The 25,740-nt window shown below is 51.2% G+C and overlaps 1 protein-coding gene across 4 annotated transcripts in view; it reads right to left on the minus strand.

The window, feature by feature from the left end:
- The window catches only part of HPSE2 (heparanase 2 (inactive)), a 109,692-nt gene that overhangs the window by 3,005 nt on the left and 80,947 nt on the right, over positions 1-25,740 (minus strand). For 3 of the 4 annotated variants that reach the window (XM_071748572.1, XM_071748569.1, XM_071748573.1), the window contains 4 exons: positions 22,996-23,043; positions 14,503-14,596; positions 11,801-11,907; positions 10,867-10,981 (listed from right to left, as the gene is read on the minus strand). In XM_071748572.1, the coding sequence (XP_071604673.1) occupies positions 10,867-10,981; positions 11,801-11,907; positions 14,503-14,596; positions 22,996-23,043 (364 nt within the window). The remainder of the gene's footprint in view (positions 1-10,866; positions 10,982-11,800; positions 11,908-14,502; positions 14,597-22,995; positions 23,044-25,740) is intronic. The other variant, XM_071748570.1, reaches the window with a different exon arrangement.

Consider the following 25,740-nt stretch of genomic DNA (forward strand, 5'->3'; position numbering starts at 1 on the left):
GAAGCTGGGAGGTGTGTGGTAAATGAAGCAGGGTTGTGGGAAGGGAAAGGGCAGTCTGAGACACTCGCCTGCTGTTCTGAAGGATGGGGCTCTGGCCCTTCTGCTGCTCTGGGCACAATGGGTGCTGCTGGGGAGATGGAGCTTCTCCTGCTGCTTCTCTTGGTGCTGTCTGGGGGTGCACTGGGCACCAGCTGCATGCTGGGGCACCTTCAGCACGCACGAGCACTCTGGATAAACATCCTCTGTGCAACCCAGACTGGCCACCCCAGAGGGACCAAGTATCCCAGGGCTATTGGGATGGTCCCTCCAATCTGCCAGCAATGTCAGACACCCATCAGCGATGGTCAGGCTGGCACTAGGGACTGCTCTACTCAGCAGCATCTGATCTGCACAGTGAGGATGACATGCTGCTGATGTGGAAAGGAGCACAGATCAAGCAATCGTGGCTCTGCACACTCTCTGGGGGAGGCACAAGGAAAACCCTGCAAGGCTAGGACTGTGCCAGGAAGGGATCTGCCACCCCAGAGGGCATGGAAGAGGGGAATGGGATCTCCAGGGTCCCAGGCCACAGGGCAGGATGGGCAGGTGGAAGGACAGATCCCTCACACAGGTACAGGTATCCATCCTATGGATGGGAAACCCTCACACAGCATCCAATTAACATGTATTTTGAATGACAAAGCCAGCAGATGAAGCACAGAGCTATGCTCCAGCAGCAGCCAGCATGAGGTGAATAACCAACATATACAGAGCACGCTACCAGTCCCCATCCTCTCTCCAGCCCAGCTCAGCAGAAGCTGACCCGTTCCAGCAGTGCTGGGATGGCCTGGAAAAGGGCAACCCAACCCCACTTCCCAATTTCTGGGTGAGCTTTTGCTACAGTGCTGGAGGAAAAGCCATCTCCTGCTCTTCTTTTGCTGCTCTCAGCGAAAGCCACAGGGTTTTGTGGCACTCTAGCCTGGTAACTGCTGCCCCTGCAAACCCCAGGCCTCCGTGATGGAAGCAGTGCCCGCACACTGCCGGCTCCCCAGTGAGCCACGCTGATTAGCGGGTGATATTAGATGAGTAATTACTTGGAGTTTGCAGGGAGGGCAAAGGTGAGCACAAATTGCAGTGTTTAGCCCTACAGTCATGAGTTAAAAATAAATGAGTTCAGTGCTCTGAGCTACCTGTCAGCTCAGGCTTTTAGGTCTTTCTAGCAGTCACATTGGGCTTTCTCATCTCCTCTCCGTATTTCCACTGATGAGATGCTGCTTTCACCCACAATTTATGGGAGCAATAGAAGCCAGAGGCTTTGTGGTCACCTTGAAATTTCCATATGCGTCTCAAGAGCTGTTTTGGAGGGGGCTTGCAATAACCTTGTTGCAGTGGGGAGCTGGCACCAAAAGCTCCAGCCTCTGGCTGAGCACCCACCCCTCCAGGCAGGGTGGTCTCTGGGGATTTGCTGCTCTGACACCAGCATCCCTCCACACTCAAGGCTAAGCAGCAGCAAAGGTTGCAATGTGGGAGTATGGGGAGCTGCTCAGCTCCAGTTGCTTCCCGAATCTCTCCTATTGGCATACATTCCTCCCAAAGATGCTCTGATAAGCCCTGTTCCCATGGAGAGCTGGGAGAGCTGAGACACAGGCTACTGCTGTGGTGGCTCGCAGGCAAAGCTGTGCCATCCAGTGTCAGCAAGAGTGCAGCATCTCCAGAACTGGGTACAAGAGCTTGGCTCTCTGAGAAGCACTGGCAATATTGTGTGAGCTTCTGACCCACGTAAGGCTACATGGCTTTTCTGAGAAAACATGCGCAGGTGCCACAAGACAGGTAAGACAGCAGTGTGAGCTTTTCTGCAAAATATGAGATGATCACAGCTGAGTGAAGTATTTTGGCACAGGCATTGCCCTGTGGCAGTGTGGGGACTGATGTGTCCCTCTAGCATCTGTATGCGGCTGGGGGAGAACAGTGTTTTTACTTTTCCTTTCTGTCAAGGCTAACTCCAAAGTGTCCATTTTAAGGATGTGGAAATACCAAAGAGATTTCAAAGGAGGGTCAGAAAAATGACCCAGGGCTGGAAAAGGAGTCTTCAGCACTGGCCTTGAGGCACCGAAGCTCTTCAGTTTACTGCAGGGGAGCACTGAAGACAGCTGCAGCTTTTCGCATCATTGCAAGTTCACTTGAGGCAAGGGCCAAAATCATGTTACTTGCAATAAATTACCAGGAGTTGGTGACATCGAGCATTTGGGTGATGAATTACATGCACAACTAGGCTGACGAGATCAAACCCACCAGGCCTGAGCAATTCTCCCAGCAGGGCTGGTTCTTTGGGGCTGCTCTATCACCTGCATAAGTGAACCCCAGTTAAAATCACACTAGGGCTTCTGGGCACCTGCAGCTATTGTCTCCTGTTCAAATGGTGACCAGCTTGGGAACCAGTTGCTCTTGAAAACTGGCTTGGCTGCAACCAGGGTGGCTTTTCCATTGGTCAGTGGCCTGTCCTCCCCTCCTGTATGGCAAACTCTGTGCAAGCATGACTGCGAGGCTGGCAGTGCCCATGTGTCCCTTGCAAACACAAGCACCCACCTTGCAGCATGGCCTCGCAGCCAGGAATGTCATTGGAGGCAGCCCAGCAATCCCCGGGGAGATGTGTGGCTCCGACCAGTGCAGAAGTGGAAGAAATTTGGCTTTTGGAGTCACAGAGGGCTCTCATCATGAGGGCTGAGCCAGCAATAATGCTGTAGTGGTAGAGGAGGAACAGTCAGGAACCTGGCCTGCTATTAGTCCCCTGGGAATTGAGGAAGCTTTCTTGCTTTAGTTACTTTGCAGACCCATTAAGCAGTGCTGCCACTGCAGCTCTTGGAGCTGTAGTCTTGGAGTACCTGAAAGCAGAGCTGTCCTGCACTTCAGGGGGTCTCTTGGCCAAGACTCCAGATTTATGTGCAGGAAGGGCACTTGTCTCAGTGGAGCTCAGGTCATCCCCATCTTCTGAGATACTTGCAGCCAGTGTAGACCCACGAGCTTTCCATTAGATGAGGAGAGCCAAGAGGGTCACACTTGATTTCTTTGCACATTTTAACTGAGTGCACGAGCTTTTAGAGACTTCAGCTTTTCAAAACAAGGCTGATTAGGAAGACCTTCAGACAGACCTATAAACCAGACCCTCTGTCTCCAGAGCCATTAGGAAGGGTGCAGAAGTGTATACCCATGCTCTCTCCTAGAGGCAACAAAGCAGCTTTTACAGCCCGCCTGAGTTTGTTCAGCTCCACATTTACCACATGCAAGAAGATGCTGCCACAACCAGAGAACTGCAGTAACAGAGCTGTAGCCCTCTGGTTTCCTAGAGCTGTAACCAGCAAAGGCAGTTGAATTTCACATGAGCAGGCTGCTGACCCCATGGTGCACAGCATCCTCTGCCTGGGGCTGTCAGGGCACGGCCCTTTGCAGCAGCTGTTGCTGCTCGCTGCTGCCTGGCCTCCTCCTCCCCTTGCTTCTTCCTTCTGCTGAAGCTGCCCAAACTCTTCCTGCATCCCTCAGGCATGCTTGAGTTTCAACAGACCGTTACAGATTGCTCCATTTCTGCATCTTCATCTGCATTTTTCTAGAGTCCAAGCTACTTGTGTGAATATAAGGGCTGGCTGGTCTGCCTCCCCATACACCACAGGACAGAGCACTTCACTCTTTTATGCCTCTGTTGAGCCCGATGGCTTGTTTTTGGCAGAAACATCTTCCAGAAAAGTAGTAATTGTGGTTGTGAGGGCTTGGAGGAATGGAGAAGCTGCCACTTCCCAGGGAGTCTGTTCCAGCGGTTAAACATCCGCATTAACAATCCTACTACTTATTTTCAGATTGAGTTTGCCTGGCTTCAGTGCTTCTTGTTCTTCCTTTTTCCAGTAGATTAAAGAGATCCTTAGCATCCAAAGCTTTCTCCCTGTGGAGGTCTGTACATCCTGTTCAAACCATGGCTGGTCGTTCTTTCAGCAGCGCTGGACTGATGCTGCTTTTAGCATTACCCCTGAGGTTTTTTTTTTTGCTTCTTGGACTGAGCACAATGGGAGACACTCCAGGGGGGTCTATGAATGGGGAACAAAGCTCCTCCTAGCTCCAAATGAGGGGGGTTTCAGGTGGATGAGGCTGCCAGGAGACAGCAGTATCTGCAGGGGAGGACAGACCCTCATTTTGACCCAGTCATCTGCACCTGTGAAACGATTGGCCAACGCTGCCCAATTCCTTTCTTGCTTAGACTCAGTCCCTGCAGGTGCCAACCCACCAGTCCCCTGCAGCTGCTAACATCTCTCCCTGAGTGTCCCTTGCCTTCACTGTGATGATCCTCTTCCTTCCTGCTCCAACGGCTACAAACTCCTCATCTCACACGACTTCCCTGCACTGCCTTCTGCCTTCACATCTTCCCAGCAGCTTTCTCTGCCTACAGACTGTCTACAGCAGAAGGATGACGAGAGGAGAGGAGAGGAGAGGAGAGGAGAGGAGAGGAGAGGAGAGGAGAGGAGAGGAGAGGAGAGGAGAGGAGAGGAGAGGAGAGGAGAGGAGAGGAGAGGAGAGGAGAGGAGAGGAGAGGAGAGGAGAGGAGAGGAGAGGAGAGGAGACGAGAGGAGAGGAGAGGAGAGGAGAGGAGAGGAGAGGAGAGGAGAGGAGAGGAGAGGAGAGGAGAGGAGAGGAGAGGAGAGGAGAGGGGAGGAGAGGGGAGGAGAGAGGAAGGGGACAGGCTGCCTGCATACCAGGAAAGTGGCATGTGGGTCCTCTGCATACTGCTGCCCTTCCCAAGCTGGGCCCCAGCCAGGGGCCTCCACCTTCCTGGGGAGCTGAGCAGATGGAGGAACAGCCAAATTTTGCTTTTGTCATCACCTCTCCCTAACAGGGCCCAGGCGATGGAGGCTGCAGGAAGGGAGTGGAGCTGCTGGATCAGAGGGCTTGGAAACCAAATGTGACTTTGCTGTTTTCTGCTCTTCTGCTGCTTTTGACCGTAATGCTACTTCCTTCTTCTCCCATCCTGGGAAGGGTCTGATCATCCCACCTCCTCCACAGCCCCAGGATGGCTTTGTCACCAAAGTTGATAGGTCTGTCACTAGCACAGTGTCTCTGGGAGATTTGGGCAGCTGGAGAATGTCTCTGTCCCAGACTGGTTCAGGGGGAGCAGACTGGCTCCGGGTCTGCATGTGTCCCACAGCTCTGGTGGGTGTGTGCCAGAGCTGCTAGCTGCCACGTGGCTTTAATGCATTTGAGATTCCAAGCATAAGCACTTCAGAGATGTTTTTTATGGGTCACTAAGAGGGAAAGGCCCATCAATGACTATGACAGCAAGTAGAGTTTAGGTGCTTTAAATCTGTTTCCTTGTTCACAGATAAAATGAGCCCCAGAGCAGACTTGAGCTCCTGGAAGGCTGAAAGCAGAGATGGCTCACAGAGCAGAGGATGCTGCAGTCCTTCAGACATGGTATGATCATGGCTGAAAGGACAAGGCAGCCCTGATCAGACCTGCTTCAAGCACTCATGCTGAGGCTGGCTGGGAGATTTCTGCAGGGCACCACTTCCACTCTGCACTTCAGCAGGTCAGTTTCTGGCTTGACATCTCCTGGGAGAGGCTTTCCCACATGCACAGCTTAACTGCCTGGGATTTCATTCCTCCTTCCCATGGCCAGAGTGAATGTCCCATACAGACAGCTCCTAAATGTCCTCACCTTTCCCATCCCTTTCCTGACTGCAGGCATTGCTCCCACCAGAGCCTCTGCTCCAGAGTGCCAGGCAGATAGGGGTGCCAGACACCCTTATGGCAGATTTATGTTCCACACATGGAAGAGTTTCCATGTGTGTGTGAGCTCCATTGGACCCACTCCCTCTTGCTACTCATTGTTGCTCTCAGGCTTTGGAGGGTGCCTCTGCCTGCGAAGCACAGAGCACTGTGCAGCCTCACTCAGGCACTCTGTCCCTGACAGCCACCCCAAAGCCAAGGGTCCCTGCTGGGGGGAGCAGCAGCTGCAGTCTGACCCCTGGCAGCTGGGCCAGCTGCCTGGGCACAACTCAGTGACTCCATGCTGGATGTGTGGATGGGACTGAATTCCTCCAGCCCTGGAGCCAGCTGGCCAGGCTCAGCAGGGGTAAAGGGCTCTCTGGATGCTTCCCTCTATAGGTGCTAGGCCTCCTCTTTGCCTCTGGACATCGCCCAGCCCAGCAGCTGGGCACCCACCAAGTGAGTGATGGCAGCGTGGGCATGGGTGCAGGTATGTGAGCACATCTGCCCAAGCCAGCTCAGCTAGTGAGCACACCAGAGAGTGCATACATGTGGCAGGTGGGAGGATGGGGGGCCAGGGGGACCTGCTCCCACCCCTGGCACTTAGCGTGCCACCTCACTGGTGGCCTCCACACCTCTGTGCACCCAGGAATGGGAGCATCCAACCTGTGCCCCACTGGGGAGATGCTCAGTGGAGCAGTCAGTGCCAGATTGCCAGGTGCAGCCCACAGGTGCAGCTTACACCACACCACTGTCCTGGAGAACCCAAGGGATGATGGGGATGGCTGCAGCCCAACACCAAAGCTGTTTACACCATGCTTTTTATAAAAGCTAGGGTACAGAAGAGGACAGATCACTAAGGACAGACCAAACATGACACCAGGGCCCTCCCTCTTCCAAGACAGAGAGTAACTTTCCCATCAAGTTCCTTTGTGCCTTTGGGCTAAGCAAGGGTGAAAAATCACCTGCAGCATCCAAGCGTCTGACCACAGCACCATCAGGCACAGACCTCTGCACTGCTGTGATGCTTTCTCAAGGACGCCATCAATTCACAGGCAATATCATACTGTCTTCTACTACCACAGCTGAGCAGGCATCCCCTGCAGTCACTTTACCCTGTGATCCCTCTGGGCTCATGCTGCTTTCTCATGCTGCATATGAAACTTAGATGGAGAAGGAAAATTTTGGAACCTGCTTAACCCAGGAGAACCAAGCATCTCACCATCTGGAGTCTTTAGTAGAAGGACGAAGAGGAGCCACAGTTATCAGGAGATGGAAGTCTGGACTTCAGCTTTGGCTTTTTCAAGGGATTTGTGTTGCTCTGGCCCTGCCCAGGAATATGCACAAGTTTTCCTATGAAAAGGAATCATAGCACTGTCCACTAAGGGAGCAGAAATATCTACCATGCAATGTGGAAGTGCAAAAAAGCTTTTTAATGTGCTCTAATACTCTAAAGAGAAAGCTCACACCTCTCTGTAGGGCTCTCCAATGAAATAAATAGATTGCATCCCTCCAGACTGTTTCAGACCAGTATTAAGGAAAGAGAGATGGAGTAGGTACACTGTGTGTCTGAAATGAGCCTAGAGCTACTAAATGCCAGAGCGGCATTTCAAAGGTGCTGCTCTGTGAAGGGTGAATATCAGTGCTGCTCCTGTCCTCCTTTCCTCTGTTCCTCACTCCCACACACATGTACAGATGGGTTGGGATGCAGGTAGGCAGAAAGGTACCTGTGAGAAGCTTCATTTGAAGTGTTTCTCAAGCACAAGCCCTGATTATGATACAGCTGGCTGCCCCCATCACTCAGGACTCCAATGACACATGGAAAAGTTATCTCAAAAATAACAAGGCATTAAAACACTTGAGATCAGTTGCATTAAGGCCAGCAAGAGCATTTCTACACCCGTCTTACCACCCTTGTGCCTAGGCCAGAAAACTTCATGTTACCCATGTTGGTCCCCATAAATCTATCAAGACAAACTTTTTTCCTTGAATCTGCACCTGGAAGTAGTCTCAGAGGCAGCCCTGTCTCCTACTCCACAACACCTGTTCCTTACATAGGATGCTGATGGCAACCAACCCTGAAAAAGGGTGGACAGGCAATGCTGGCAGTCAGGATGGGTACCCAAAGCTGTTCTCACAGGTGAAGGACCTGGATGAAGATGCTTCTTAGCTTGCAAGACAGCTGTGTGTGGAAAGCCCGGCAGGGACGTGAGCATCTCCCTAATTTCTCCATCAACCTGCAGTGCTCCTTGGCCATGCTGCTGCCACCTGAGACCATTTTTGAGAAGCCAGCCTGCACTGCATTGACTAGCCACCATGGTGCAAAGCCAGGGAAGGACCAAATTAACTTCCACTTTCAAGGTTTCAATGCATCCCTGTCTGTAAGCAGCTATTCCCAGGTGCTCTGGCATTTTCCACAGAAACAGCCAGAGTTCACAAGTTTGTTTTTGAGCCAAGGCTAACTCAGGAAACACAGAGGAAGCCTCACCAGCCTGCCTGGGTTTGCCACCCAGCACCCACCCAGAAGGCATCCATGGTCTCTGCCAGACCCATGCACTGATACCCCTTGCTAACCCACAGCACAGCCTGTGGCAGCAGCCAGCATCCTGGCAAATGTAGACCAGGGCAGTGGTTTGCCTGCTCCTTCCCTCATTCATAACAACCTCCCCTCAGCTCTGCAGTCCTGGGGGAGAGGCAGAAAGAACTGTGGTGATTTAGAAGCTGCAACTCTTACGGCGGTGCCCACCAAGCAATTATTATTGCACCAAGCAATCCTATTATCTGCATTCCCTGTTCCCCAAATGTGGCACTCACACCACATTTTATAAGCTTCCTTACACCACTCACTGTAACATGCCCTGAGACATTACTAACACAGCAGCATCCGAGGGGCCCAGCTGAAGGACAGGGAGGGGGGCTCCCATGCCAGCAGCACAGTGCTCATACAGTGATGAACGACGGATCCCTTGGTTTTATACAATCTCTTGTACAAGGGATACAACAGTCCCTTAGTTTTATTTATCCCTTGGTTTTGTGCTCTTCAGCACAAGGATGGAAGGCTGCATTGGTGCTGCCGCACCATTTCTGAACCACATAGGAAACTCTCCCTGGACCAGGCAGCTCCCTGGCACCTGGTGACAACACTGTGAAAGGCTCAGCTTCAGTTCAGCAACCCGAAAGACAAAGTCCTCTTATCTGACAATCAGGGATGAAGAGTGGCAGGGGTAGGGGAGGAGGTGCAAAGGCTGCCATGGGGAACCCAGCCCCATCTCCCGGAGGAGCTGCGATTGATGCTGCAGCGGTGCAGCCCTTCTCTCAGCAGGCTGCTGCCTCACGCCCAGCCCGTGTGCGGAAACCTCTTTGTCGTGGCAGCTAATGAGCAGATTGTATTTCACAGTGCCGTGGCCCCGCGCAGGTATGGCCAGTGGCTTTCATCTCCCTGATAGCTCCCACGGGAAAATAGCTGCTCTGCAGAGCAGGTCATGGTCCGGTCTCTCTGGGCTTTTTGGTGTTTGCAGATTTTAAACTCTGTCAGTTTGCACCTGCCTGTGGCTCTGAAGGAAGCAGGAGAGAAGGGAAGAACCCCGTGAAGTTTGAGCAAGAATGTAGAGGTGAGATGTGGGAAACAGATAAACACTGAGACTTGGGAGAGCAGGGAAACAGCCATGAGATGGCTGGCATTTAACTTGTTGAGAGTTATCTTCAAAAGAACAGCAAAATCACTTTTAAAGATCTTCATTGTGTTTAACAGCTCAGAAATTATTCCTCAGGCTCCTTCCCTGGCTTTAATCCTGCTTGCTCCTGCTTGCTCCATGCACACTTGCTCCATGGCTGCTGCCCCTGCTGAGCTGGCCACGGGCCACCCCCTGTCCCTGCTGTGCCAGGAGTGCTGGCCAGGGGCCATCTGCTGTTTCTGCTGTGCCAGGAGAGCTGGCCTGCACCCATCCAGCCAGGAGCAACCCAGAGAGCCTCAATGCCCTGGGGATGGGGTGGGAAGGGATGTGGCTTGGAAAGGGGAATTGGGTTTTCAGGAGAAATCTATCAAGTTCTTGCCCCAGGCTCAGATTAATCTCAAACAAAGTTCAAAGCCCCCCAGGCTCCCCCTGACTGAGGGCCCCAGAGCTGACAGGTACACTTGCCAAAGGGGTGTGTGCGGGAGCAGCCCGGAGTGCTCCAGGAGATACCCAGAGCAGCAGGGTATGGTGCTTCCCTGCTCACTTGGTTTCCTCTCCAGAGCCATGCATCAGGCCACATTATGGGGGTTTAGCACAGACACACTGCAGGCACCTCCTGCCTCCTCCCCTCCTCCTCAGGATGCTGTCATAGGAGTGTTGTTTCCACCAGCTGAGTGGGTAGAGCCAACCAAGATGCCATTCTCTCAGCCCCTGCCCTCATGTAGCCACCCCCTCAGCCCCCCCTTTAGTGAGATCACAGCACAGCATTGCTGTGTCTGGGTTATGCACTTCTCCGATGGGGACCCGTGGCCCTCTGTCAGTGTCTGAAGGGTCATGCACCCATAAATCCATTCCAGGGGAGACTGCTCTGCATGTCTCTCCACTTACAAAGCAGGGTAGGTTAAAAGGATATCTACTTTTAACAGGGTTTTCCATACAGTTTCTTTATCAGCACTATGTGTGTTGGGAGTTCCCACTTGTCCAGGCATTTTAGAGGAGTGAGGGATGCTGTGGGGCACTGGTGAGAACCACTGCTCTTTGTGAGACTGGGAATGCTCTTGAGATACCTTTTATTTTGGTTTCTGGAGATCTGAAGTTGGGTGCTGAGGCTCCAGGCTGGCCAGCTCACCACTACCGATCTGGCTGCCCAACCTGTGCCATGTAGGGTTCTGCCACATCCCTCCCTCTGGCTCCACAGTCCATCCTGACACCCTTGGTGGCACCAGCTTCTCTCCTGTGCTTGCATCCCTGGGCACTAGATAAAGTTCCAGCTGCAGTGGTAACACTCTCCCATCTGCCTCCAACATGCTGGATTTGACTTGAACTAATGTCTCCTATTAATACTACAAGAAACAGATCTGGAAAAATTCATTTTCAAGCAGAGTTTGGACAGGCCACAGAGCGAGAAATCTCCTGCAAATGAGGGGGGAGAAGTCAGTACCAGTGCAATGCCCCCAGGCAGACCTACCGGCAAGGGGTTGAAGTTCTGGTCCACCAGGTGGTTGTGGCCATGGTCGAGGAAGGAGTGCCTCACCACCACATCGATGCCCTGGCTGGCCAGCAAGCCCAGCGTGTTCAGCCACCTGCAGATGGAGAGACCAGAGTCAGGACACTGTGGGGGAACTCCTCTACCCCAGCTGTGCTCACCTTGCACATCCCAACACTGCGCCTGAGCCTCTCTGTTGCAGCCCCATGCCCAAAGCCTGGGGTGCCCTCCCAGGCTGCCAGCACCCCAGCACCCACCATCAGCAGTGGTGGCCAGAGCACTGCAGCAGCTTCTCTCCTCACATCCCCTGGGCAAAGTCTTCAACTGCTGCAGCCTGACATAGCCCAGATTTGACAGGGATGTCCCTACACCTCCCCACAAAGGATCTTCCTCCATCTTTCATCATCATGGCCAGCTCTGAAGATGTAAACTGGGGCTTTGCAGTAGGATGTCAACACCACTGGTCTGTGCCAGTATACAAGTCCCAGGAACCAGGAATGGATTTGGCTTCAAAGATCAAGGAGAGAAAATAGTTTGCAGAGCAGCATCCTCCAGAGCACTTCCCTGGGCAGGTGCCCCCAGAGTGAATGCATGCAAGGACACGTGGCCTGGGTTATGCACAAGAAACACAGAATAGGAAAAGGCCCAGGATCTCCTGAGCTGCAGCGCAAGGCAAGCCTGTCAGGATGCCAGCTCTGGGTCCTCGAGCTGGCATGTCTGGATCACACCCCCTTTGCCATACCCATGTCCTGTGGGCACACTCTGGGTACTGGAAAGCAGAGTGGAGGAGTGGCAATAGGGATGCTATGGAGAAAATACAAGTGCCCAAGCTACTGGGGGAATACCAAATGGGAATATAGGAGGCAGAGCCGTGAGGGTGGCAGTGCCTTGGCACTGGGGAGCTGGTGTAACTCACAGGAACCCAGCTGCATAGGAATCAGAGAGGTTGTTCATGCCTCCAGCTGAGGTCATACCAACACCTTCTAGCCAGATTCTCTTCCCTGGTGTGTAGGTGTTCACTACCTGCATGGGACACAAAAGCAACTAAAATTACTCTCATGAACCTGTGACTTAAAGCCAAGGCAGACATCTTCTGAGTTCTGCTCCAGGAAGGCTTACGGAGACCTTTGGTAATGCTGCTGGGCAGTCAGTGCCTGCCTGACCATGACATGGTCAATAGGTGTTTTCACCATGTCTGAGTGGTGGGAGACTGGTCCTTGCTCTCTCCTGACATTGCCATATCTCCACTGTTCATCTTATGGGGCTGTTCAAAACCCATTCTCATGTGCTCTCATGCTCCCAAACCCAGGCCTTGCTTTTCCCTGTGGTCTCCTCACATGCTCCATCCTCCAGGCTGCCCTGCCATGTCACCTCAGCTCTCCACATCCACATCCACATGCACAGTGGCTGCCAGCCACAAGGAGCACCTGACTCACAATGGCTCTGCAGTGTGGGGACCTGGGACAGGTATTGAAGCCATGTGGAGAGATTATAAGTACATGAGAAGAGAGCATTGGGTGCTCCCGAGTGTGGGCAGAACCAGCCCAATGGCTGAGCAGGGCCTGCTTCACCATCCAAGAGGACCCTGCCATAGGTAGGACACGCAGGTCCAAGCCTGCTGGCCCACTCCTTAAAAGATTACAGCCAGCAGTGCAGACACCCATGAGATGGCAGGCAGGACAGGAGAGCTTGGATGGCCAGAACTGTCCTCTCCCAGCATGAGCAACCTTGAACACCATGCAACACCCTGTCCTTTCTCCTGCAATCCCACTATTCCAAGCCAGGTGATGAGCTTCTGTGACCAGATGTCTGCAAACCCAGCAGCCCAAGGAACACTCCGCACAGCCTGATGGATCCTACCCCAATAGTGAGGAGTGCTGGAATGTGCTGGATGGACTGAGATCCCTCAAAGATGTTAAAAACGCCAGCTCTGAGCTGCCTCCCACTCACAGCCTGTGAGAGTCGACATCCCTGACTGAAGCCCCAGAGGTGTTGGCATCCTGCCTGTAATTATCTAAGCCCGCCACCTTCCCCAGTCAGAGAGGAAGCAATAAAACAGGGAAGTGGACAAGCCCAGCTGCTCTAATCAGCCCCGGCAGGATGCATGGACTCAAAGCCAAGCTGGAGGCTATTAGCACCCAGCTCTGTGCTTTTGCTCAGCCACACTGGCATTCCCAGGAGAGCCCTTCCTCAGCCCTGCCCTGTGCAGACCAAGCCCCACTCTGAATGCACGAGGGTTTCCTGAGCCCACACCCAGGGCGGCTCCTCACTGCTGCTGGTCTGGGGATGGATGGGGTCCAAAGATCTGCTAGGGTCAGTGTCCTGTCCTCCTGGGGATGTGACTACCCACCTGCCCATGGTTGGGACAGCTTTTACAGACATCCCACTGTCCATGCCTTGTTCTCTTCCCAGCAGGTTCCCAACCCACAGCAAAGGTGGGACATGTGCCACCATTTTCAGTGGGGTTGTGTCCCCCCAGCAGGAGCAGACCCAGCTGGTGCTTCTCACTTCACCCTGTGATGATGCCACTAGTTGTTTCCCCAAGCAGGAGGATAATCCACATGGAGGGATCATCCCTAGCTTGTACTAGAGGACTCAGCAAGCAGCTTCTTTCCTTCAGTTTTTCTGTTCTGACCCTCACATCCCCTTTCCCAGGGCCTCTTTGAGTTGCTTACTCATCCTACAATTTCTCCTGCAGGACTCACAACAGTATTGTGGTGACTGGTATGGTATGAGAACCTAGACAAGACAGACAGACATCTTCTCTAGTCCCTAAAGCCTTCACACTTACTAGGTGTTCCATATTTGCTATTGGACCAACTGCTGAGGGGGCTGGTCACAGCCTTGACCCCCATACCCCAAGTGGGGTGACTCTGTGAAGCCACCTCCCCCTACCCATTCACTGGAAGTGTGGCCCAGGTCCCCCTCACCAGCAGGGAGAGGAATATTTGTTGCAGGCTGTGCTGGCCAGGGAGAGCCCTGGGCTCTGACCCAGCATGCCAGCAACAGCTGGGGTTTGTAACAGTCAAAACATGATCATCAAGGGAAAAATAACAGTTCATACTGATCAAGATTCTCCACTAATGGAAATCACCCTGGAAATGCAACTGCCACAGCTTTGCAAGCAACATTTTGTTGGCACTGTGAGCAGGTGAGGCAAGATACTGCATTAAGAGACCCTTCTTCCTGAGTAGGCATGGCACCCATTTTTCCTGATTGCTCTCCCCTCTTCTGGGCCTCAGGAGCAAGGTTCAGGAACGGGTGGGTGAGAGACCAGAGAAGGCTGTCTGGTTTAGAAGGCTGTCTGATTTAGAAAGGCAGTGCCTGCCCCTGTGCCATGCATCCAGCCCACATCGCAGCATACTGGCACAGCCCATGTCACACTGCAGCTGCTTCCCTCCTGACCCAGCTCACCCCCTGCCCTGGGGCCATGCCCTGGGCCCCAACCTTCCTCCCATCCCCTGGGTGAGGGTTGGCCATGGTTGAGCCAGGAGCATAGCTAGCCCCAGCAGCTGCCTTCCATCCCTGGGAGTCTGCCTGTGCTGGGGCCAGAGCCCAGGGCACCATGGGCACAGGGAGGGCCCCCTCACCCCTCACAGAGCCTTTTCACTCACGCACTTTTTGGATTTTCCTGGTCTGGTCAGACAGCGTGTCTAACAGGCGTGTTTTCAGGAAGTCCGTCACTTTGGCCACTCGGCCATCAATGTAGTAACTGGAAGGAAAATAACAAGACAAGGATGAGACAGCTGAAAGTAGCCCTGCCCTCAACCATGTCCTCCTGTTGCGCTGCTGCCTCACACCAAGAAAACTCCTCTGCTCCATGGGAGCCCGTGGTTGCCTGCCCTGGCCCTTTGGCTGTGCTTGTGCCTAGCAGATGCTTTCAGTCTTCAAAACGGGGTGTGAGGTGAAGTCACCCTAAACACTGAGCATCCTGCACTGCAGAAACCAGGAGAAGTTTTGCTCTGGCTTAAGTCTTCCTGAGATCAAAACCACCACCTGCAAGGCTTTGTAGCATCCTCTGCACTGATCTCACGGAGACACCGTGGAAAGAGACCCTCCAACTCCATGCCTGTGATAGCAATGCCCAGATAGCTCCACAACCAAGGAGATCTGGAGAGATCTGCTCATTTGGCTTATCCTGTCTGTACCCATAGCCTGTCTTAGGAACACCCTGTTTCCAAAAGGCAGGTAAGGCAGTCAGCTCTGGGCACAGAATCATTGCTACTGGAAAGGCTGTTCTTATGGGATGGCAAAATGGAAGATGCACACATAGTGGCTGAAACGAAGGGCCCATCAGCCACAGGAGAACATCGCAGACACCAGGCTAGGGAAAGGTTCCAAGCAGCAAACACCCTCTGAGCCACTGGCTGCAGTAAACACCCAGGAGAGAACAGGAGAGCCTGCTCACACCTGCAACCATGGGAAAAACTGCATTGCTCTGCCTGGGCTATGGGACACTCCATTTAATGGCTGGTTTGTGAGGGAGACTGCACAGAGCCTGTTCTGGTCTGAGAACCAGAACTGCTCCTGGACACCCTGCTAATGTTATTCTCCATGACATGCATCTCAGGAGCAGTGGGGTCTGGTAGCTGCTTCACTTGGGTGCTGGAATGCAGGAGCATCTCCAAAGGATGCTGCCAGTTAACTCCACCTCAGACACAGCACCCAGCACACAAGCAACACCTGCTCAGAGAGGACTTTTGCATCTCACTGCTCCAAATCACTACTCAGGTAACAGGGTAAGTGCTCTGGGAGCTGCACAGGGCTGTGATGAGAGTGTAGCAACACCAGGACTAATTGGCCCAGAACAGAAATGCATTAACTGAGGAGAGTTTCTCCTGCCAATCCTCTCCCAGAGGCATAGTCCCTGCCGTGTCCCCAGTGCAGCGCAGGATCATGCCCAGTTTCATTGTGTAACCCAGGAAAGGAGGAAAGAGGCATTTCTGTGTGTCTGTGTTGACTGGAAGGTGCTAAGGGCAGAGATTATCTCCAAGAGGGGACTTGGTAAGTGTTGGAAATCATTCCAGTCACTTACACACTATCAAACCACTGGCTGCTGGGAGAAGAGCAGATCTGTAAACAGCAGGCAGCAGTGGGGTTTACAGAGATTACTTTTTAAGACAAAATTACAAAGCAATGGACTCTGGGGATGGCAGATGTTTGGATTTTAGCACAGCACTTAAGAACTGAAAAGAAACGATTTTTTCAGACTGCTGTGCACTAAAAACCCATTAACTGGGCTGAAAACTGGCTGAAAGGCCATAAAAGTAAGGTTGTATTAAATAGGAAAAGATGGAGTTAGGAAAACCTCAGCCTGTATATGGCCCCTCCAACTCAGCAGGCTTTCTGCAGTGTTCAGCTTCTCTGTACAAGCTGATACAGTTCCACTCCCCTCCCCCCAAAAAAAAACCAACCCCAAAACCAAAAAACTCAGAAAGCAAAGACAGGCTTGCATCTCCTTGTCATCTCACCCAAGAACAAGGAGTGCTCTGACCTACAGCTCCATTGGCAAGGGAGAGGAACATCTTTCCAGAAGCAGACCTAAAGGAAGCTCTACCCTTCCAGGTACTGCACAAAGGAGGCAGCTTTGGTAGGTGCTGCAGTGGCCAAGACTCTGTAGCAGAGAGAAATGCTCCAAGGCAACGCCAGAGTCACATTTTTTTGACACCTTCATTAACAATTTAGAGAAATTAAGGCTGGCAGAGGGAAAAAAAAAGCAAAAATACACCTGCTTCAGCATCAGAAAATCTTGTTGGTGGCATATCTTCAGGGGCAGTGAGGAGGGGAGCATCTTGGGTTTGAGTATTTAAGCGGAGCTTCTGTAAGATGGGCAAGGATCTCTTGCAGATTTGTTTGGGAAGTTTCAACCTGGTTTCAGACTGGGAAGTCTGGTACTTTCAACCTTCCCAGACTTGAAAGAGGTAAAATGGCCGCAGTTGCACATGGCTTGCAAGGAAGAGAGAAGCAATGATGTCTTCACTGGCACCAGGCCACTTGGGAAAGAATGAGCCACAGGCTTTGTTACTGACATTTGGGCACTTCCTTTTGAGACCTTTACTGACAGTAAAGTCAGGCAGTATAGAAATGAGCAAAATGCAAACAACTGACAGGCATTTAAAACAGGAGAAGCACTCATTAGGCATGGATTATTCCCAGGAGCAAAAGCTGCAGCTTTGCTGATATATACAATGACTCAGTGCACTTGACTTTTTTTTTAAAAAAAATAATGATCCTGAACAGTCGCAACTCTCCAACCTCTGAAAAAGCCAGCAGCAGCTGCAGAGAGCTCCAGTGCTGACAAGTACCTCCCCAGGCAGCAGCACAGTGCACAGGCAGCAGGACTGAGCCAGCCTCGAAGGCTGCGGCATCCACATCCTCTTCTCCCCATGCTGGGGAGCTCTAAATGCCAGAGCAGATGAATGGGCAGACCCTCACCAGTGTGGACAGGGGTCTCTGGCAGAGGCAGAGGATGTGTAGCTCATGGGCAAGCTATTCAGCTCCAGCATAGACTGACAGATCTTCTAGTGGGCCTCTGAGTAGGATACAGCACCAGAGTTCGCCCTGGAGCCTATGAGATTTCACACACATCCACCATGGGCACAGACTCTGCTGTTTTTCATAATACAGGAGAAAATAGATAAGGGCTACTGCATGCAGAGCTAACTTACTGTGTCTCCCAGTTTGATGCCATTATCTCTGTAGACAGAGAATCTACAGGAACTTAAGAAAAGCCAGCCAAGGTAAAGAGAGATCTAGAAACTAAATCCCAGATGAGACATACATCTGACGGGAAAGGCCATGTACAACCACTTTGTGTGCCCTATTATCTATACACAGCTGCAGACAGTCCTCCCATTCCATTCACATTATCCCATTTCTAAAATCCCCATTTGAACATGCTATAGGAACCTGGGATGGAATTGCAATTTGGAAAGGGAGATGTGACCATATCACTTCAGAGGTGACAAAACCAGAGTCTGGTGAAGCGGCAGGACTGCCAAGGGCTGGGCAGGTATCTGTAACAGAGCAAAGAAACACCGGCCCCCATCCTGGCTGGCACTGCAGCATGAGACTCCAGACATAAAGAGAAGAGCTGGGAACAGTACACCAAAAAAGCTGCTGCCAAAGGGTCTGCTGAGGTAGGGCTGAGCACTGCTGCCAGACAGAAGTGTCCTTGTTCTCGGGCAGACTGCAAGGCCAGGGTGTACACACCCCTTCCAGAGAAAGGCAGTGTCCAGGCACCTGGGTGAACCTGGGGCTACACATCTTTATCCTCCAGTGCTTTCACTGCCTTTACAATTATTTTCTCAGGAGATCCACAATCTGCTGCATGGGGCCATGAGCATCATCCCATATTTAATGAAGGCAGTGCACTGGTTCCCAGGCAGCTGGTTTCATTTACCTCTCCTTTCATTTTAAAGAGAAACCTTTGCCCCTATTATCTGACCTCTTCTTCTGTTGCAGTTAATTACATTAAAGCCCACTTCCCAAAGCTCAGGAATTTCCGGATCTACTCTGTTGCCTGCTGCTACAAGGATAGTCTGCTAGGAATTAGGGCACCCGCCTGCCAGGGATGCTGAGCGAGGCAGATCCCCACCATCAGTGTGACACTGTACTGCCATCGTAGCCACGAAACAAGACATCTCTGCCAGCAGAGGCAGCCCCCATCCCTGAGCATCCCCTGGAGGAGAGGGCAGAGCCCCATCTGCAGCACAGAACACAGGCAGTTCCACCACTCCCCTGTAGAGGAGAGATGGGATGCTCACCCTATCTAAACCCTGAGGACAGAAGGAAGAGGCCCTGCCTACCTCCAGTCAATTAGTAGACATACTCATATAGATGAATGGCTGGGGGCTGCACCCTGTCCCTAAGAATACAACTCACACCCATGTCTTTCCCTGGCCCCAGATGAGGTGCATCCCACCAGTGGGAGCAGTCTCTAGCCCACGCCATCTCTCTGGCCATGCCCTAGCATCACCTGGGTACATGTTAGTGGCCAGGGCCACTATGCTGCCAGGGAATGTGCCCTCCATCAGACAGTGGAAAGAAGGTGTCCTAGTTTGGGCCAGGATAAAGGTGATTTTCTGTCTTGTACTTTTGCTTTCAGCTAAGTCTCTTGTAAGTAGTTGCACTTGCTGAAATTAACAGCAAGTTTCTCAGACAGAGTTTCGTCTTCTAGGACTGATAACACTTGATGTTTATAGTTACTGCTAGAGACTGGTATGCAGAGCCAAGGACACCGCTCAGCTCTGAGGAACATTTTACCCTCCAGAAGGAATAGAGGTCCCACCTGCAGCCTTCCTTTGGGGAGGAACGGACAAGATAGATGCTAGAATTGACCAAACAGAGTATTCCATCCCATACATATCATACTCAGTATAAATTTGAGGGATCACAAGAGCTTCCAGTTTCCAGCTTCTGGCTTCCTGCCCTTCCTGCTTTCCTGCTTCCCTTCCTTCACTCGTTCCCTGTTTCCTTCGGCATCCTGGAAGGATTCCGTCCGTTCGCCTGCCTGTGGTCCTGATCTGTGCCAGCCCATATCTGTGTGTTCCTGCCTCCAGCTCCCAACTGCTGCCGACTCCAGGAGTCCAGCCTGGACTTTCCCAGGGCTGCCCTGCAGCCCCGGTGCTGACGTGAGAGTTATTGGGGGAAGAGGGGGGAAGGAACGTGGTATCAATTTTCCTGTATATTTGTATATATTTAGTAATTTTTCCTATTTATCATTACTGTTTCATTAAAGTTGTGTAGTTTAGTTTCCAACCCATAAGTCTCTCTCCCTTATTCTCTCTCCTTTCTTTATCAGGGAGGAGAGTGAGATAAACAGAGAGCATCTGTCACTTGGTTTAATTGCCGGGCCAGTGTTAAACTGTGACAGAAGGGAAAGCCAGTGACAAGCTGTCCTGTCCAGGTTTATTTACAGGTGAAAATGGGCCAGTAATTCCTTTATGCAATCCCTTCCTCCAGGCACAACCACAGAAGACATCATGCTCTGAGAATTCATGGCAGGCTCATGCAAGCCCAAATATATTTCTGTGGTATGTACATTGGGGTTGGGGTTGAGTGTGCATGCTGGGCAACTCTGTCCTGGCACCCTTGAGAAATCTGCACCCTGCAGCTACTGCCTCACGAGCAACTCTGCTTGCACGCTCAACAAGTCTAAGCCAGAGAAGTCACCCAAACCAAAAGCATTTTTAGCAGTGTCTCCCACATGTGCTTTGGTTTGCTACATAGGGTAGATGATTTTCCATCTTGGAAGATGATGAGGCATTTTCCAAGAAGCCAGAAGGATAGATGTCTACTGGCTTTGAAGATGCAAACGTTTACTTTCTCTGTAATTAAATAAGGATTTGTGCTTCAGAGGCAAGCATTGCATAAGGATTTGCCCATTAAATATGCAAAACTTGGAGTTTTGCACAACAGAACCAGCTGTACAGACAGAGAGAGCATGCCTGAGGACAGGACTGGGCACTGCTGCAGGTTTAAGTGGGCGATGAATCTTCACCATGTGTGAGGACACCAGCACTGAACCAAGAGATGGTTGTGGGGAGGTTCCCGAGCAGTGGAAACCCACAGACGAGGACTGAAGGGGTCTGCAATAAGTTGAGCATCTACTCATAACCAAACATAATAAACAAACTAAATGATGAGGGAAATGCCAAAACTCAGAGCCACTGTCTGAGAGTCCCACCTGCCACACCCTCCTGTAGTGGAAATTCCCTGAGTGTTTTGAAGCCATTCACACATCCCTCTCCAACAACACATTACTTCTGAAGAGGGAGGCACACATGCTGAGTTACATATGCAAGTGAAACCATGCTCAGAGAGGCTGGCGAGTTTGCTCATTTCCACGCAGTGTCACTTTTCTGTCAGCTGTATTTCAGATATATTCTGTTTTCACATAGAGAATTGGGATCCCTGCATTGTATTCCTTTTTTCAATTCCCTCTTTGGATTGAGCACAGCCTTTTCAAAGGAATAACAGATTTGACAAATTTATAAGCGATATCCCTCGAGAATGTTAGGGTTTGGAACAAAAATGCTCATACTTGAAGTCAGACAGCAGTTTAGTTTCCTGCTAATAATTTTCTTCTTGGATACAAATGAACTTGTTTTGTTTTGTTTTGCTGTTTGGAGCAGAGGGATGAGACACTGTTTTGACATTTATTCATAAACAGTACAGAAGCCCAGCTCAGAGCTGTAGCCATTGCCAGTCCTTGCAAACACACAGAGTGCAATCTCCAGAACTGCAAACCAGAGCTGGGAAAGTGGCTCCTATGCTGCGGTGGAAATGGGTCAGCAAGCAGTGCCCCAGCTCTGCTCACTTTGGTGGGGAGCTGCCCCAGCATTCCCTCTTCCAGGCTGCTGTTGCAACCCAGCCCCTCTGCACCAGAGCTGCCGACTACTTTGTATTTCAAAGCAAACATGCAGGCAGGTTCCCTGCACAGCAGGACAAAATCCCACATCTAAAGCCTGGAAATCCGTTCCTTCAACTCCACCAAGGGCTTGGCCCAGTAATCAAGCTCTGTTGCAGAAAGTGAATTCCTGGACCAAGTAAATGTGATCAGCACATCATGTAATCATGAAAAGCAAACTCTCTGCTGAGACATAGATCATCTTGCACAGCATGAGCCTGTAAGCCTACTCTAAAGGCTCTGCTGCCCCACTGCCCCATCTCACCAAGCTACTGCTGTCGGAAAGGGAAGCTCCAGGAACCAAACACCCCAGCCAACAACATTGCAGCACAGAGAGGCCGGCTAAGATCCCTGAGGGACAGAACTTGCTGGATGCTGGGGCTGTACACCACACTGAGATGACAGCAGTTGCTTCTGCAGGGGGCTCCAACTAACACAGGGTTGGTTGGTTGGTTAACACCCACCAACACAGAGACACTGACCACACTTGCAAGAAACCCTCATGTCTTAAAACCCCCAAGCTCTTTTTAAGAGGAGGTCTTCAGGTGGGCTTTACAAGAGACAGGCTTTACAAACCATGCTGCTACACTGCAGCAAAGCAACCTGAGCACCCCCCTAAGGGCTGCTGCACAGGACCAGTCTGGAGAAAAAGCCCTGTGGGCTTTTGTACACACAAGCCCACCTTGGACCTGAGACCCTATGGTCTCACCATAGTTTTTGCTCCAGTTAGTGCCTGTCTCTGAAGTTTCTATTCTCTGAAATGCTCTGTTCTTTCTGTAGCAGAAGAGAGTCCTACCTGTCAACACACACAATCCCTTTTTCTATCAGTTCTGGTGGTTGCTGCTGTACATGCACACTGACACACGCTTGCATGTGCGTTTGCACTCCCACTGCAGACTCACAACCTGATGGGGAACCTACCTCTGGCCACAATGTGCAAACTGGGGCAGCTGGAAGTAAGAGGAGGAAAATTATGTTCATGGATTTTCCCCCAAACAAGAAAACCTTTCCCTCCACTTGTCACACTTAGTGCTACTTAGTGCTTTGACTCTTCTGAACCGCAGCACAAGTTCACATGTAGGAACACAACATCTCTGGCATCCCCACTTGGGCCTGGATCTTGGATGTTCACCTCCTTTCCATCAACATCTGCTTCTACAGCACCATCTGCAGTGCATGACATCCTTACAAAACCCAGGGGGGAATGGGCAGCTTTTCCTTCCTGAGGGCCAAACCAGCTCAGCTTCAGACCAGTGGCTGTAGGAAGACAATGATCTTGTAAGGAAATGGCCCTTCAGATAGTCCCATATGTCTGTCACATGCAGGTTTTGATTATCTGTTGTCCTCACCCTGGCCACCACTGGAGCTGCCTGTGCTCCCATCTGCCTGCAGGGACTCAGCTGTCCAGCACAGGCTCTGTTTCCAGCAATCAGGCAGGTCATGCATGCCAGCAGTGGTATTTTTAGCCTCTGTCTCAGATGCAGTGGTAAAGGTTAATACATCCCCTCCAGTATTTGTTAGAGAGGTTCCAGAGGGAGGGACAGAGCCTCTCTCACCTATTTAAATGCAGCAGGAGGACAGAGGAGGTGGCTGTCACATGCTTGCCCTTTTGACACCCAGACAGCACATCAGCTTTGCTCCCAGCCCCATCTGATCACTGCAATTAGTGTTGGTAAATAGAAGAAATGTTGAATACCTACTGTTGCCAGGTAACAGCATCCACCGTGCTGCCAGCCACTTTCATGAACCTATAGGAAACAGAGGAAGAAACCATATAAACCCAACATTGTCACAGGAGTTCTAAAACAACGGATGCCCATCCTACCTTACAGGATAGCAAAGGTGGTCACTGTACCCACAGACCCTATCTAATGAAACCTTTGCACCCTTAAATGGAAAGAATAAATGATACTTATTATATGACTGCAACAAGCCTCAACAGTGATTCAGGAAAAGTTTTAAATGCCCATCTTAAATGGAGACATTTCTTCACCCAGTGTGAATTTAAACTGAGGAACTCCTTCACTGGACTCAAGCAAGGACTGGGCAAGTGGAAAAAAAATGGAATAAAAAAACCAGCAAAGCTATTAAGTGTAAAGAAGTCCCTGAGCACTGGAGAATGGGAGGAAAGGCTGGACAAGCAATGCTACATGCTTCCCTGTTTTGATTCTCTTTCTTAGCAAACTGATGTGATTCCAGTCTGGGTGCACTTTGAATCTTCTGTCCTTAGCCACAGCACTTCCACGCACAGGTTTGCAGGGAGTTACGTGTATGTATCAGTGAAGACTAATGACCCAGCTATCTTAAAGACAACACACCTCCTCCAGACAGCTCCTATTTGAGTCAGACTTGATGCTATCCAGGTGTACCTGCTTATGCTGCTGATGCCAAAACCAAAGCAATTCCCAGAACCCTATGGCACAAGCTGGCTGCCATCCCAGTCTCTCCCTGCCTCCCTGGTCCAGCAATCCAAACTGCAACTTCAAAAACTGCAGCTCCCAGGAGGAAGCCCAGGCAGTTACCCTGTTCTTATGCATAGTGGCAGAGACATGAAAACACACAGAAGCACATGCCAATGGGACCGGCCTGCTTTTCTGTTCAGTAGTGTAACGTGTGTTGCACAGCTGATACGTTTTGGACACAATAATGTATGCATGTGACAGAATAGACTGGCTTGAGCAAGTGAATGTGATGGGAAATAAACAGATGCTATATTGTCTCAGGCTGCTCTTTGGTGCATGGGGATCCCAGGAACACAACAAGAATCACACAGCTGTCCTGACTCCACCAGGATGTAGGAGTAAGTGGCACTGGGTCCTGCAATCCCAACTGCCCAAGGACAGCCCCATGATTAAGGCTGGAGAGGGAAGGGGAAGGTGTGTGAAGAGAAAAGGGGAAACCCTGTCTGGCAAAGGGGAAACACAACCCCTGTTTTCAAAAAGGGAAAGAAGGAAGATCCAGGGAACTACAGGCTGGTCAGTCTCAACTCTGTGCCCAGTAAGATCATGGAGCAGATCGTCCTGGAGGCACTGCTGGAGCAGAAGAATAACGAAGAGGTGATTGGGTATACAACATAGCTTCACCAAGGGCAAATCATGCCTGACAAGCGTTGTGGCCTTCTATGAAAAGGTCACAACATCAATAGACAAGGGAAGAGCAACCGACATCATTTACCTGGACCTGAGCAAAGCCTTTGACACAGTCTTACACGACATCCTGGTCTCCAGGCTGGTAAAACATGGGTTTGATGGATGGACCACATAGTGGATTAAGAACTGGATTGATGGCAACACCCAAAAAGTGACTGTCAGTGGGTCCATGTCCAAGTGGAGACCAGTGACAAGTGGAGTCCCTCAAGGATCAGTATTGGGACCTGTTTTGTTTAACATCTTTGTTGGTGACATGGAAGGTGGCATTGAGTGCACCTTCAGCAAGTTTGCTGATGACACCAAGCTGTGTGGTGCGGCTGACACACTGGAAGGAAGGGATGCCATCCAGAGGGAAGCAATGCCATCCAGAGGGACCTTGACAGGCTGGAGAGGTGGGCCCATGCCAACCTCATGAAGTTCAACAAGACCAATGCAAGGTCCTGCATCTGGGTCGAGGCAATCCCAAGCACTGATACAGGCTGGGCAGTGACTGGCTTGAGCAGCCCTGAGGAAAAGGACTTGGGAGTCCTGGCAGATGAGAAGTTCAACATGAGCTGTCAGTGTACACTTGCAGCCCAGAAAGCCAACCAGACCCTTGGCTGCATCAAGAGAAGTGTGGCCAGCAGGTCAAGGGAAGTGATTGTCCCCCTCTACTCTGCTCTCCTGAGACCCCACCTGGAGTACTGCATCCAGTTCTGGAGCCCCTTTTACAGGAGGAATATGGATGTGATGGAGTGTGTCCAGAGAAGGGCCATGAGGCTGGAGCACCTCTCCTGTGAAGAGAGACTGAGAGAGTTGGGGTTATGCAGTCTGGAGAGGAGAAGGTTCCAAGGAGAACTTATTGTAGCCTTCCAGTATCTGAAGGGGCCTACAAGAAAGATGGTGAGGGACTTTTTAGGATGTCAGTAGTGAGAGGACTAGGGGGACCTCAGACTAGAGAAGGGTAGATTTAGATTGGATGTTAGGAAGAAGTTCTTCACCATGAGGGTGGCAAGACACTGGAACAGGCTGTCCAGAGAGGTGGTGGAAGTCCCATCCCTGGAAGTTTTTAAGGCCAGGCTGGACAGGGCTCTGAGCAACCTGATCTAGTGGGAGGTGTCCCTGCCCATAGCAGGGGGGATGGAACTAGATGATCTTAAAAGTCCCTCCCAACCCTGAAAATTCTATGATTCTAAAATGAGACCTTTTATCAAACTAGTTGCCATGGCAGGGAAGAACAGTGAATTTTCCTGCACATGAGCCTCTAATCAGGTCTGAAACAAGAGCAGCAAACTTCAGGCTAAATATAGCTCAGAA

This window comes from Heliangelus exortis, chromosome 7 (assembly GCF_036169615.1).
Source record: "Heliangelus exortis chromosome 7, bHelExo1.hap1, whole genome shotgun sequence".
Taxonomy (NCBI): domain Eukaryota; kingdom Metazoa; phylum Chordata; class Aves; order Apodiformes; family Trochilidae; genus Heliangelus; species Heliangelus exortis.